The sequence below is a fragment of the Melozone crissalis genome, unplaced genomic scaffold (genome assembly GCF_028551555.1).
Source record: "Melozone crissalis strain CALT ecotype California unplaced genomic scaffold, PUWL_Pcris_2 ptg000034l_1, whole genome shotgun sequence".
Lineage (NCBI taxonomy): Eukaryota > Metazoa > Chordata > Aves > Passeriformes > Passerellidae > Melozone > Melozone crissalis.
This window is the reverse complement of record NW_026535812.1, coordinates 7,090,671-7,106,128: the sequence shown is the minus strand read 5'-3', so window position 1 is coordinate 7,106,128 and position 15,458 is coordinate 7,090,671. Positions and strand designations below refer to the sequence as shown.

Here is a 15,458-nt window from a genome sequence, read left to right as displayed (position 1 = left end):
GTAGAAATCAAAAAAAATCTAATATAAGGGGTCAGCATTGTATTTATCTGAGCATGGGATCACCTGTGGTTCCAAAACCTTTCCAAACACAGCAGCACTCCAGTGTCACATCAAAGCCTGTTCTGATGCCACATTCAGTGGAATTCAGAGAAAAAATGCAGTGTCTCATGACATACTTCAGTTTTCTGGTTTACTCCAGTTTTCTAGAACATCACAGCAAGCATCAAAGAACAAGGTATGTGTCCTAACAGGTCTGGCATGAGATGATCCTGAAGATTAGACAGACCAGCCAAGAAACTGGTTCTTTACAAACACAAACCAGTCACAGGTTAAGGACCAGAAAAATCAAGCTATCCAAGTGACAGAAAGACTCTGACAAACTGAATACAGGAATATTCCTACAGATTACATCTAAATTCATAACTTATAAAGTGCCAGCATATTCTTTGCAAACTGTTTGTAGATTTGAGAACAATCATTTCAGCTGAAATGACTTAGATCACAGAGTCAGGACTTGGCAATGTTTTAAGGATGAAAGAAACTAAAATGCAATCTATGATTTTGCCTTGGACTAATTGACTGGACTTCCTGAAGAGAAGGAGCAGTAAAAGGGCACCTCTGTTCAGGCCTGTCACAAAGCCAGCAATGGTGTTTACAGAAAACTTCAGACAGACCTGAGTGGTATCCAGCCAGAAAAGCCTACAGCTGTGCAGCACTGATTTGAAGGGATACTGACTGTGCAGAACAAGACTGGATTGGGGATGTGGCCCCATGGCAATGTGGTTATGGAGAGCACTTACTAACAGAATAGCAAATGTTCTCCAGGCTGGCAGCCCATGTTTTCTACACCATCCTCACTGTCTGCAGAGAATAAACAGCAAAGCAATGACTGACAGCATTGCTGTTTCCTCTACACAGGGGCAAGAACCAGGAGAATCTATTAAGTACTTGGACCTGCTCTCTTCTCTCTGCTGCCTGCTATGTAATTCCTCAAAAGGAAGATAAAAATAAAAACCTTTGCAATGTTTTTAAAGAAACTGAAATAACTTTGCCTAAATGTGTAATTGCTTAGTTTATTTTACAGAAGAATAAAATAAATGTCCTTAAGATGATGCTTCTAGAGAAAGACTACCTTCTCATTGGGACACTACAGGACATGCTAGAAACACCACAGGAATACAAATACCATCAAGTGACTCCCAGTGACAGATCAGAAGTTCTGAATCCCATTTCTAGCTTCAAATTTGCAATCTCTCTGCATAAAATCTCAATCTCAACAGCAGGTCTCAAAAACATACTATCAAATACAATCCCCTATTTTTTCACTAAATTGTCCATTATCTACTGTCACCAGTGTGAGTGAGCCAATAGAGTCAAAGGAATTAACAAGAGTTCAATTCCATAACACACCTAAAACACACACTGCACCTAATTTCACCTGCTATAAAACTGCATAAAAATTTCCAACTCATTCAGTTGAATTAGATTAGAAAACCACACCAGTGACCACTCAGCAAATGCTTTCTACAGTTCAAAAGATGGTTTCTAAGAAAATACTGTTTGAAACCAAAATCCTACTTGTGGCTAATGAGGCTGTCTGCAGTGGAGGGAAGGGTGAAGGGGGAGTCACACCATCCTACAGCCTTGTCACACTGGTGGGAGTCCCCTGGCACTACATTATTTGCCCTGGTTTTCAAAGTCACACCATGCCTATCAACTTTCAGTGCTGTGCCTGAACATGCATTAAAACGTTCCATTCTAATGAAGCAAAAAATTAATGTTTTGCAATTTAGGGTTGGGGGAAGGTTAAAGAAGGAAAAATAGGGAGGATTTTATTTCCTAAGCAGGAAAGTCTACATTAATGATTTTCCCAGCAGGCCTTCAGTAGTTTTACTGCAAACAACCACGGCCTTTGTTTCTCAGATCCTCTTACATCTGACGTTCAGTCAAAGCCCTCACATCAGCAGCTCACCAAGGGATAAAAAAAAAAAAAAAAAAATAAAGTGAACCAGTACTGTGTTCCAGAGCTGTCCTCAGAGCTGGTCCAGCAGGGAAGCACACTGACCACTCTGCACAACTGCTCACTCAGACATACCCTCAACAGCTCCTCTCATTTCATGAGTGGAAGAGAAAACGGCTTAAGCAAAAGTGGTTTCATCTGCCACATGGAATCAGCAAGCCGCCTAATCTGCCTTGTTTCATTCCTAGGCTTTAGCAAAATCCTGTGATTAATTCCATGTTTTCACAAAGGAGCAATGGGGAGATGGAAATGGCCAGGTCTACATCCTCTGAGCAGCATTAGGTTGCAAGTCAGCAACAGCCTCCTGAGAGCACAGGCTGCACGAGGAGCTGCATCCACCTTTGCATTTATATTCCAGAGCTTGGGAGCTAACAGGAAAGGAACAAGTGGAGCAGCAGGGGGACACAAGAGTGTCCCTCTTCACCCAAATGAACAGTAGTTCACACTGCTTAGAGAAAATATATCAGCGAACAGTGTGGGTTTTCAGCAGCAATATGGAACTTTTCCAAGGGAATTTTGGCCTTTTCAACTTTCATGCAAAACTTTAGGTTATACAAACCTAAAAAATTATCTTGATTAAGGAGGTGAGGAAGAAGGCACCCCTTCTTCAAGTAAGTGTTTGAGGATTTCTCCTTGGCTGCTAAGAGTTTGTGTTGGGTAAAGAAATGCTCCTAACAAACCAGAATTCTTTTCCACATGATCAGAGCCAACCAGCCCCCCTGCAGGCAAAATGACCAATCAAATCAGCTTCAGATGGAAACCAATCCCCCCAGCATATAAACACAGGAATGAGACATACAAACCCATTTTTAAAGGTTTTGGGGTTTTTTTTAATCTATACCAATCCCTTGTGGGAAGTTTCTTACTAGTGCTGGGACCAGTACACCAGACCAGAGCAGTCCCTCTCCTGGAGCCCAGGTTATCCCCTCCTCCTGCACAAAGACCCTCTAAAGACTGGTAAGTACACAAAACCATCCTTTTTTTTTCCTTTTTTTTTTTCTTACTGTAGAATTTCAATTGTTCTGTCACTCTTTAATCAAAAAAATCCAAGTTCTTTTGAGAGCAGAGAGTTTTATTTCTAAAAGTTGCTAAACTAAGTGTCACCTTAAACAAAATGGTTGCTGATTCTTCCCCCTCAAAAAGAAGAAAATGCTGCCTCGGGTGACCAGAGCTCTAAGAGCACACAGAGCAAATCCAAAGTCTAAGCTGTATTTTTTCAGAAAGTTTTTGAGATAAGTGCTGGAAAGGCTCTGCATACAGGGAGCATTTGCAAGCTCCAGCTACAGCAGATGGGTGTCATGAAATTGGCCAAGAATTCTGAGAAAGACATCCTCACCTTGCTGCACTCATAACTCAGCACTCAGTTCCATCACAAATTAAGAGAGACAAGCTTCACATCTTCAAATCTGCTTTTACCATCTCCAATTATATCTCAGATATCAACAGTTTTCAATCTTTCCATCAATGCATTCATCCCTGTGCTTATGGACACAGAGCGAGCTGGCACTGCTGCCCAGGGCTCCACACAGGGACATGGAGTGAACTCCTCTGTCCTGCACAACTCAGCCATTCCAGGCAAGCCATGGGAAAGCCTGCATCTCACAGGGCAGGACTGCTCTTCAAAAACAGCAAGTTCCACAAAATAAGGGTGGCAGCAAACTTCCGCAGCCTTACATCAAATATAACCCGCCCTGGCAACTATCAAATTACTCCTGTTACCAATATTTAATTCTGCATTTAAGTTTCTTGATAAAAAATTTAATATATACAGGAATATTTTACAGCCTTTACTAAGACTTTGCTTAAATGTTGCTTTTCTGCTTCTCCAAAAGTGGCCAGACTAGTTGGTCCACTCAGGTGCTACTTCAAAATCAAGAATTAGTGTTCATATGGATCCTCAGAGTACTTATGTGAAAATACATTATATATAAAATGGAGCACTATTTAGCTTCCCAGAAATCAAGTATATGAGCAGCTTTTTTTCCTGCATATAAAAGGAGACATACTCTCCTATTTTATCACCTCTTTCTTTAAAGTGCATTGAGTAATAAACTGTCACAGAAAGTCAGAAGTATGAGCTCTCACATCCTATCCATTACGGCACTCGCTTTGAAAAAAGTAACTTGGGGTCAACAAATTCAAGTTTCCATTTTAACAAGACCTACTTATAAATGTAACAAGTCCTGAAAGCTTATCTTAATTCTGCACACTGCTCAGAAGTAACAGTTTTGTCACAAACTACTTCCATTCTTCTCAATGAGGCATTAGCTACAAAACCAAAAGGACAAATATGTTTGAAATGTTAACTGTTCTACTCACAACAGAAGCATGAGCTTTCAACCAATGCAGCTTCTCAAGCTGAATTACCTCCTACATTTCTAAGGCTGTCCCCTAATGTAACTTATATGACCCAGTAATCTCATCCATACTGAAAAAACCTAAATTTCCTAATAATAATGCCAGAGCATCTCCAAGGATGGCCAATCAGTCTAAAAAAATTACACAATAATCTAAAAATAAAACCACACAGAATAGCCATTTTAATAGCATGAAAAATGCCTTTACAAATCATAATCTTAGTTTGTTCTTGTTGCAAAGTGCAGAGGCAGCAACAGACCTGCACAATCCCAGCTCAGAGCAGACAAGGTTTAAATCTGAAGCTTGTACATGATCATGCACAGCCAGGCCAAGTAAAGAAGGAATGTACACATCCCCACAGGGGCAGGCCACCACACAGATACTAGTAAATCTTGGAATGATGCTGCAGTTAAAAAAAGCAGTTTTTGCAGTCACTCCCAGAAAATAGCAAGTCCTCAAGACCACTTTCCTGTCAGAATGAAGCAGCACAGCATAAACTGTTTCAAATCTCTTCCATGGTCAATTAGAACAGACTTTGTTAAGACTAGAAGCTGGGCAAGTAGGGCAACACTGCAGAAGTCTCCTCTGAACACAACTCCTCACTCAAGCTCCTCAAAAGGTTGCAAATGTATTTGTATACCAAGTGAGAATAGGCTGGAAGTGTCACTTTGAATGCCCTCAACTGAGAAGGCAAATGGAAATGAAGATGGTGCTGCCAATAAGTTTCCCTGCAACCCTACCAAAGTCCTAAGAAAAAGCTAAGCAAGAGGAAAGGAGAGGAAGTCAACGTGGTGGCATGGAACAGAAAGTCAAATGGTGCAATCCTCTACTGCATTCTGTTGACCTTCTGCTCCATGGTGGCATGGAACAGAAAGTCAACAGAATGCAGTAAAGGCTGTTACAACACAAGGAAGCAGAGCTCAATCTGAAAAGCAAAGCATGGGAGAGCCACATGCTGGATCATGAATTTCAGAAATGCAAGCAACATCCCAAAGCTGTAATGCAAGGTTTTATCAAACATAAATCATTAGCCAGCCAGGTCAGTTTAGAACCTGTCCCACTGCTAGAACGAATCTGATTTTTTTTAAAAATTAGTACTCACCCTACCTTGATTTGTCTTAGAGAAGTGTTTAAGAGAAAGAAGCCAGGATGAGGGACAAGATGATAAAAAGACTGAAAACCAAAAAAAGCTAAGAACAAACTGACACAGTGGTGTTGGTGATAATTTAGCTTTCAAGGGAAGGTAAACAGGAAGGATTACACACAGCAAATGTGTGCTAAGGGACTGGTCACCATGCCAAAAGAGGTTTAGAAAAGTGATTTCTGACAGTTCCTGTCTTTCTAGTCAGGGGCTATCAGCTGAGAAATGAAGGTACAAGAAACACAGAAGCTTCATCAACAGTTGCATATGTCAGGAACCAGAAAAAGCAAAACCCACCAAGTAACATAACATAAAGGGTGTTGAGAGAGACCACTGGACAAACCTGGAAAAGAAATATTGCAAGAGACAAGCATTCTCCAACAAACACTGAATTTTTCTTCTCAAGTTGAAGATTTGAATGTCTTTCCTAAAACATACACTGAAATGGGGATTAATATGGGGTCAACCAAGGACCATGCCAAGCAGGGAATTCAATCAGGTGCTCCCAATTGTACTTTGTTACTTCATTAATTTATCACTAACAAGGAAAGAAGGTATTTGTATTTTTTTACTATGGGCAAGGAAAGGAGTAGACAGAAGACATTAACACTTTTTAAATTCAAAATCACATCTGCTCTTAAGCTGCCCCTGCTTTTGAGAATAGAGAGGAGTGATCCTCCAACCCGGGTAAGCTATTTGCCAGGGGGTAGTTACTCTTTTGCCTCATACTCACACCCAACTGCACTGCTCTCAGTGTCTATTTGCAGTTTCTTATCTGTTTTCCCACTCCAAGACTTGTGGCTCTTAATCCATCAACAGCGCTTGAAAAAAGGGGTTTTGGAACTCGCACATTTCCAATGCTACCTCTGCCACTGAAATAGAAAACTAACATTTTTAACAGTCCTAGACTAGAAAAATCAGATCACTGTACCAGTGCATAACCTGGTTAAACTCAGAAGGCAAATTCACCTGCTTGGGAGTCTCAAGGAGCAGAGTCACAGGACTGTTCTGAAATGTGCTGTTGGGGGCTAATGTAGGTTCTCTTTCTCAAGTTTCTTCAAAATCTGTCAGGAACCAACCCTCCTCCATTGAATAAATCCCAAAGAACCTGACTTTTTTCAGAGTTTAAGACAACATTAAGTGATTAATCACCACCCTAAGGAGCTCCTTAATCAACAAATCTGAGATCCTACAATGCTGACAGCATTTGCTCTAAGACTGTAGTGTTCAAACACTCATGAGAAGATCTGAAGCACAGCCAAAAATAATGTACCATCTTAAGAAAGTTACCCCTTTTTTCTTAATGTATATAACACCACAGAAAAGCTTCTGTCACCCATCAGTCAGTATCAGAATCATTTCCACAATACCTATTTGTTCTGCAAACCCATATTGCTTAGAGTCTACAAAGCAGATCCTGCCCTCAAAGTACCACAAGAATTTACACAAAACCAGAAGCTTTGGCTTTTGGTTGTGTTTTGTTGTTTTGCGTTTTTTGTTGGTTTGCTGGTTTGTTCTGAATGCATGATTCACTCAGAGGCATTTTGTTCTGTAAGTGTTCTTTCTTCAAACAAGGGAATGTTTCTTGTGAGTACTGCTTACTCTGATAAAACCAAGGCACTGTTCAGAGCTCATTTTGAGCATGGTCCTCATAATCCTTTCCATCCAGAGATGCCCATTTTCCAGCGCCTTCAAGGCCTCCACAAGGGCTCATCTAAATCTTAGCACAAGAACTGTGCTCTACAGACAAGTCACTAATCATTGGATGACTGAAATACATATAATTACATTCAGGTTACTGTACAGCAAGAGTGAGAACTGCCATTCAGGGAGCCATGCAGCAGAATGAAGAGTCAACTCAGTGAAGGTGGATGGACTACAACCAAAATCCCCCAAGAAAGGTAGCCTGGTACCATATGCCAGGAGAACCTCGCTAAGTCCACTGCAGTCTCTGACACAGGGAATGATTTCAAAACATTCCTCCTGGGAGATGTGAACTGGAAAATTAAAATAAGGGAAAAACCAGCAAATTCCACTCAGGCCATCATCTACTTTATCTCCCTCTGACTACAGCATGGATAGAATTAATAGCTGTATGGTTTTGAGAAAAGAAAAAAAATAGCTAAATAGTCACTGTGATGTCAATCCTCGTACCTCAGTAGGCATTAAACACAAGTAAAAGCAAGAGACAATCTCCTGTAGTTACAAAAATTTGGTTGAAGGTTAAGCAAACAGGCAAACTGCTGGTTAATGGGATCAAAGATCACAAGACAAATTTTCACCTACCATAAACTCATTCTGAATTTCAGGATCCTTACTTCTAATGCATTTCAAGAGAAAATTAAGATGGTTCTGTTGGAAGGGAAAAATCCAATTCCTCTATGAAAAAATGTAATAGACTGAAGCAGCCATCCTTCAAAGAGAAGTCAAAATCAATAGAAAACCAAAACTGACTAAATACACCATATATAATTATCATTTGCAGAATTTACAGGTATTTTTAAGTTCTCTGTTGTTCTAGCAAGCTTCCTCACAACCTTCTTTAAACAGGTTGTACACCTCACGAAGTCTCTATTTTACACAAACCCGTACTTAATTTTAATCTGCCCCAGGTGAACTTTAAACATACATATATAAAATGTATGGATTTGAGTGACCACTGTCTTTTCAAAAGACATTCACCAGCTCCAGCAAATTCCACAAGCTCTGAGGTTTAAAAGCAAACAAAGGAGCCTAATATACCAAATATCTACAGATATCCATTTTGCTTCCCATATCTGCAATTCTACCTTAATTCTCATATGCTTGCTGTCCTATTTTACTTGGTCACTAGTAAAAATTGAACTGCTCAGGCAGACTAGACTGGAAAATATGTCACAGTGTATTTTCTGAATTGCTCTCCTGCCCTCTTTTTACCTGACCCTTACATAAACAGCCTCAGACTCCCAGAAGTAGCTCTGCCCTGAATACTCTAATTCTGTTTAACTGGACATGGTGGGTGCAGACAGGAGACAATTCTTGAGCTAGAAGAATCAGAAAGGGCTAGTAGCTATAGTACAACATTGCTCTAAAATGCATAAATATGTTACAGAGATAATATAAACAAACATTCTTTCCTTAGCACTATACTACTGTTAATAGTATTCATAATAGTACTGGTAAATTATTATACTCTGGTCAAAACAAGTTACAAAATCTGATATAATCAGCTAAATTCAGTTTCTTTTCACACACAGTATGCCTAATCCCATCCCACTCACCCCTAAAGCATTAAAGCATGTGACTCCTATGTAAATTTAGGAAGGTAAAGTATGAAATTTTTATTTAAACAGCTAAGCAGGGAGAATTTGAGAAGTAGTCAGATTTTTAAACCTAATCTTTTCTAGCAAAGTATTACCACAAACAGTGGTAAATTCCTCTCCAGGCTCCTGACTTAATCTTCTCTGGATTGCAATGTATAAGCCCTCCTTTGTTGGCTGCAGTATTTCTACCCCTGCTGATGTGTCAGAAGCTGTGACCATTAGGCAAAATACAAGTATGTGGCATTGTATCACTTTTTTTTCCTTTCTTCTCCTTTCTAGAAGATGACGACAGACACGCCAGAGAGCAATAACACCAGGTCCAGCGCTCCCCTCCTGACTCAGAGGCACCTGAGGCTGGTGACCAAGGATGGGCACAGTACGTTCCACATGGCCGGGACCAAAGGCAGAGGTGTGTCGTACCTCCGAGACGTGTGGGGGATACTCATGGACATGCGCTGGAGATGGATGGTGCTCGTCTTCTCCGCTTCCTTTGTCCTTCACTGGCTGCTCTTTGCAGTGCTCTGGTATCTGCTGGCTGAGATGAATGGGGACCTGGAGCTGGACCACGATGCTCCACCTGCCAACCACACTATATGTGTCAAGCACGTCACCAGTTTTACAGCTGCCTTCTCCTTCTCGCTGGAGACGCAACTCACCATTGGCTACGGCACCATGTTCCCAAGCGGGGACTGTCCCAGTGCTGTCGCACTGCTGGCATTTCAGATGGTCCTGGGGCTCATGCTAGAAGCCCTCCTCACAGGTAATCCTTCCTACTGCATCTTTACACACAATAGGTGGAACAATTGGATTTAAGAATAGAGCTAGAAATAAATACTGTTCATTTTGATATATGAAAGAATAATTAAGGTAGCCACTACAAGGATGATAAGATTTCAGCTATGTAGTACTAGAACTTAACTTTAATCAACAAAAGACAAATGAGGTGTTATCAATATCTGGACTTCAGAATTTCAGTATTAATTGGAAAACACTTGTGGTAGATCACAACATATTGCTCTCAATCATTTATTTCTTATACCATTCTATCTCTCAGCTATTGCCATATAATTACAATATTTAAAGTCAATTTGTTTTGATTTTTAAGGTGTACTTTCATCTAGCTGAGCTATCTTCATTGATCTTTAACTCAGTGTTTATGCATTCCTCAGTAACTAAGTTTTTACAATGTCACAGTTATTTTGAGGGATTTTAAGTTATTTAAAATATTCTTCATGTTTAAAGTAACTCAAAATACTTTGAAAATACACAGGCTAGTTTACTGTGTATTAGAAAGAGCTTCTACAGTATAACATATCAAGATCAGTTCCAATTACAACAAGCTGGGGCAAGCTAATAGCCTCCTTACAGCTACAGTTGACTTCCAAATATTAACAAGTGAACATAACTTAGAAAAATAAGTATTTTAGGAAAGCTATACTTTTTTGAACAAAAGCAGGTTAATATGATGCCAACCTAAGAGTTTCCAAACACGGTCTTCCCAGCCTCAGTCTGTTTCTGCTCCCTTGGAACCTGCAGGGAGCCAGCCCAGGCCCTGTGCTCACGCTGAGTTTGCTCTTTCCCATGCCCCAGGTGCTTTCGTGGCCAAGATTGCACGCCCAAAGAACCGGGCACTCTCCATCCGCTTCTCTCACTCTGCCGTGGTCACATACAACGAGGGGAAGCCTCAGCTCATGTTCCAGGTAGCCAACATTCGCTCCAGGCCCCTGATCAACGTCCAGATCTCTGCTATACTTTACCAAGAACAAGAGAGTGGCCAGCTGCACCAAACTAGCATTGACTTTCACCTGGACAGCATCACTACACACGAGTACCCATTTTTCATTTTCCCTCTGACCTACTACCACAACATCACTGCATCCAGCCCACTGGCTGTTCTCCTTTGGAGAGAAGTTCCTCCCCACTTTGAGCTGGTTGTTTTCCTGTCAGCTGTGCAGGAGGGCACAGGAGAACCATGCCAGAAGAGAACATCCTACCTCCCGTCAGAGATCCTGGTGTACCACCGCTTCGCCTCCCTGCTAGCCCGCAATGCCAAAGGCGAATACCAGACCTGGATGGAGAATTTTGACAAGACTATTCCTGAGCACCCAGCTGCACCTGACTCAATGAGTCCAAAAAGGACTGACAAGGAGATCCACGTCAATGGACAGCCTATCGACAGCTTCTAACACTCTCAGACTGGCCTCACAAAGTAGAGAGAGCAAACCTTGAACTTTGTGCTTTTTTAATTATTATTACATTAAACTTGTGGGGTTCAGTTTAAAAACTTACTTCCCTGCCTGCCCTGCCATCTTCTAGTGATCTCTCTCTTGTAGTACCATGCTTCTGATTACAACGTGAAATACAGAGTGAAGAGAATGCGTGTGCCCACCGATGAGAGGCTGCATTAACCACCCAGCATGAAGTCACCACTGAATCACAGTACTAATTCTTGGGAAATTAGAAGAGCTATCTCCTGAATTCACCAGACTATGATTAAAGCCACACTGACCCCAAAAGGAGAGATCTTCAAAACTCCTAAAGCTGACCAAAGTCATAATTAACCAGCTTGTGACAAAATGGACAACAAAACAAAAGCAGAAAACAATATGGGGTCATTCAGTGAATACATGAGTTCTGGTATAAGTAACTCTGTTCATCCAAAAGCCTAGCTTTGCTATTCTCTCTTCTATCTCTTTGGGAATACAGACTTACATCATTTTTCAGATGGCTGAAAGTCCTGCCAATCTCTCATGGCAGTGAACAGCACTCCAGCTGTGCTTATTAAGCAGAATTATATATCCTAAGTGCAGTTCTTCATTCTGCCAAATAAGAGAGCATCTCACTCTCAGACCGGTCTATGAAGACACTATCAAAAAATCTAGGTGTATATGACAAATACTGCAATGGAAATTTTTTCTTATTTGAAAACACTGAATAAATTACTTAGCAGTGGGAAAAAAAAGGCTATTTCTAATGAATGAATGTAGGGTTTTTTTTTAAAGGCCCATACATTCCACATGTTTTCACCTTTGCATTGCTTGTCTCAAGTATATCAGACCCAGAAGGACGCAATTTATATATGAGAAGTAGAACTGCTTCCATTGATATTTTATGCTTTCTAACATCAATCTTTGCCTGTACACACAGCACAAAAAATATTTAGAGACACTTGAATCAATTTTGAAATAAAAAATTAAAACAAACTATACAAGAGACTTCTGTATTTAAGTGCCTCATAAACCTCCTGCAATTAAGACGCCACTCTGAAGCTCCTAAATAATTTAAGATGCTAAAGGAAAAACACAATGATGGATAACTATTTCCAAGCTCTCAACAAAATCAGTGCCCATTAGGTGTTCATACCTGAACATTCAAGTAGAATTAAAATAAAGTTACCTCTCAAAGGTAAAAGACTTTTCCCATAAACCCAGATGACATAAATAGCAACTTTCATTGACAACAGCAGAAGACATTACCAAATATACTTCCTCTTAACGTCATCCAAGTGTTCAGCAGCAGGAAAAATGGCCTCAAACTATCTGACCAGATAGCTTAAACTGAATTCTTCTCAAGTCACAAAACTATTGACTGAAGTGTGCTCATAACCTAAACGGGGTCAGCAAAAAACTACTTTCATTTTTAGGGTCTGGGGAGTCACCCCACAGAAGCATTCCACACATAGTTAGGGAATGAGGCACAAGGGCCACATTTTTGTTCCAACTTCCCCCATTGCAGACCTTCGGAGAGATTAGATTTACCACAGACACTCCCAAAATCTTTTCTAAACTTCACTCTATGGACAAGCATTGGTGATTATTGTGGAGCCTGGTGAGCAGCACACTATCAAGTTACACTGCCTTCATCCCTCTTCATCACTGCTTTTTTAGTTATTGACTCATACACAATTTAAAGAACCCTTTTCCCCCTTGTGTCAACACCAATAATTTTTAATTATTTCTTGCATTTTTTCCACATTCTCTATCAATGTAAGACATTGATAAGAGGCCTACAAATTAAAAACCAGTGCAAGAGCAGTAAAACAGACTCCTGAGTAAAGGCTGAAACAGGGCAGCATTCTCTGTGAGGTATTGAGTATTGTTTGACAGCATTCTGGGTGAGCCATGGTTTCTCCCATACATCACATGGGACTGTAATCTCATGATTTAGAGCCAGAGGTATACAAAGCTATTTCTAATTTCAATTCACATCTAATCAAAGGTGGGCTGGTGTTTTTATTTCTATATGACTCAATACTTGGAAGTTGTCCTGGTTTTAAAATAATTTTCTTTTTACAGATTTGGTTTAAAAGGGAGTACAACAGCAAGTATAAAGAAAACACATGTTGTTAGTATATGCTAAATGCAATCTTCAAATACTACATTTTGGAATGCAAAACTGAATTATACTGCAGAAGCAAATTAGACAAAGAACTGTGTAGTTACTTCAGAACAAGGGCAGAAAATACATTAATATTGCTTTTACAGTTCCAGAGAACTGGTGAATCACGGATGTCTGAAAGTACTGGAAATATGCCATGGCCCAAATTGGAGTAGAAACCTAGGAAAACTGCTGATGGGCTCTGATGCACCAACACAGCATTCCTTGCTTCAGTACAGCAAGAGCAAACCAGTGATGCACCTTCTGTGAACACAACTCCTGCCAGCAAGACATGGCAGGAGAACAAGCCAGGCAGAGAGAGGGAAAGTATGATTCAAAGAAATTCAACATTCTTTTTATAGCCATTTGAACACACCTTTTATATGCAAGTCTTCTGAACCTAACCAAAACCCACACATAAAGCAGAACTCACCCAGGTTCCACAATTGACTTCTCAGATTTGTTTGAAGTACATAACAATTATTCACTACCAGTTTCTAACTGCTGGTAACTAATCAAATCCCTTCAGCTACTAAGCTGGTATTAGTCAGGAGGCTGCACAGAAAATTAAGCAGCTTTTGTGAAGAGACAGACATGCTCAAGAAAGCAACTTGCTCATTTTCTTTGCTAATGGCCTCAGCCTTCCAATTACAATCTGGGTTCTAAGTGAAGTCTGTCAGACTGTGACAATCTGCAACAAACTTAAAAATACTTTGTGCCTCTTCAATCTGCATGCTGAAACCAGGAACAGATACTGTTTATATTGAGAATCAGTCAAATGTGACCTCACAAACTGTGAGCACTGAAAAAGCAATCATGAATTTTTAAGAACAGCATACTGATCATATTTGAGAAATAAGTATTTGTTAAATTTCTATTACTTTTTTAATCTCAATTTTTGATTGAGGGATCTTGCATTGTCCTCCATTACAAATACCCAGAAGTGATTAAATATTTGATTTCTTAATAATTCTCTAATGGGATCTTGAGAACAAAGAACATGAAAAAGTTGGCAACTCAGTAAATTATGTAATCTGAATCCAAGGCTCTACGAAACAGCAAGGAAAAACTGAAACATGGTAAAATCACAGAATAAAATCTCAACTAAGGAGTTTAACCAAGGTATCAGAAACCAGTACAGGCATCTGCTAAAGCATGTGAGCCTGAATTATAACCTGTATATCAACTCCTTTCCTTTCTGCTTCCACAGCTTTGTGTGGATCCTAGTGCTTGCTATTAACCTGGGACTTCTTTTGGCACATCTGTACCCTCTCTCCTACTCAAAATATTTTGTCATTGGAAAGCTATTACACAACAATAACTACTTATAATTAACCAAGGCTTGAGTCAGAACAGACCAACACTTCCTGTCAATATTTCTGTGCTCTTCACCTTATGTCTCTTTGGAAGTGAAGGGGAAAGAAATGGTCTTCTCACTTACTGCAACATTAACCTCTAACATAGCAATGCTGTTTTAAAAACAATATTTTTATAATTAAACTTCAGAAAGATTGAAGGTCTTTTGCCTCTCATACTGACTTGCAGAGAAATACAAGAGACTAAAGAAGAGCAATTAGGTACTCAAAAAGTTTCATAATTTGAGAATAAGCACATCATCACTCACAATGAGCTTCCAACAAATTGCACCAGGGACACCATCTTCCCCAGGGAACAGTTCTTGGAGGACACATTCAACAGAGCCCTCATCACTAGCAGCTGCTACAAACACAAAATGCTCTACACTAGCTGCAGATTAACCTCTGGCAGACATCACCTTCTCTAAGGACATTTTGCACAGTGTAAATTCTCCTCAATTTCAACTGAGAAATACTGAAATCTGATCCTACACTAATACGCAATGCTTGCATCCTTCTTTATCAGAAACGTGGTACATTCTATATCCTGGAACTGGAATTGCTATATTTCGAATCACAACAACAAGAAGAAGCTAAATAAATAAAACTAAATCAACTGTGGTAGATACTACTTCAACATCCTTTTTTTTTTTTTTTTGTAAAAATGCAGCCCTGAAATCTCAGAAGTACTTACTTTCCCCCATTTTCATTTTCTCCTAAAAAATTCATGAATATATAGATACATGGAAAGTCCTGAGTTTCACTGCTGACATTTAAAACTGGTCAATCTCTGACCAATATCAAATTATTTTCTAGAAGTATCCTCTTTTTAAAGGAGACAATGAGGAAAACATAGGCATCCTAATTTTATGTTGACATTCAACTTAACAAGCAGAAACATAAAA

The 15,458-nt window shown here is 39.8% G+C and overlaps 2 protein-coding genes across 2 annotated transcripts in view; one reads left to right on the top strand and one right to left on the bottom strand.

The window, feature by feature from the left end:
- The window catches only part of GIGYF2 (GRB10 interacting GYF protein 2), a 75,776-nt gene that overhangs the window by 29,621 nt on the left and 30,697 nt on the right, over window positions 1-15,458 (bottom strand). The window lies entirely within an intron of this gene.
- KCNJ13 (potassium inwardly rectifying channel subfamily J member 13) lies at window positions 2,850-12,019 on the top strand. Its single transcript, XM_054282409.1, has 3 exons — window positions 2,850-2,977; window positions 9,101-9,581; window positions 10,412-12,019. Exons 2-3 carry the CDS (start codon window positions 9,104-9,106, stop codon window positions 11,005-11,007), a joined length of 1,074 nt encoding a protein of 357 aa, XP_054138384.1. The 5' UTR covers window positions 2,850-2,977; window positions 9,101-9,103; the 3' UTR covers window positions 11,008-12,019.

Coding starts and splice junctions, on each gene's coding strand:
- KCNJ13 (XM_054282409.1), top strand. CDS start 9,104: ATGACGACAGACACGCCAGAGAGCAATAACACCAGGTCCAGCGCTCCC. Junction 9,582..10,411: donor GCTAGAAGCCCTCCTCACAG/GTAATCCTTCCT, acceptor CCCATGCCCCAG/GTGCTTTCGTGGCCAAGATT.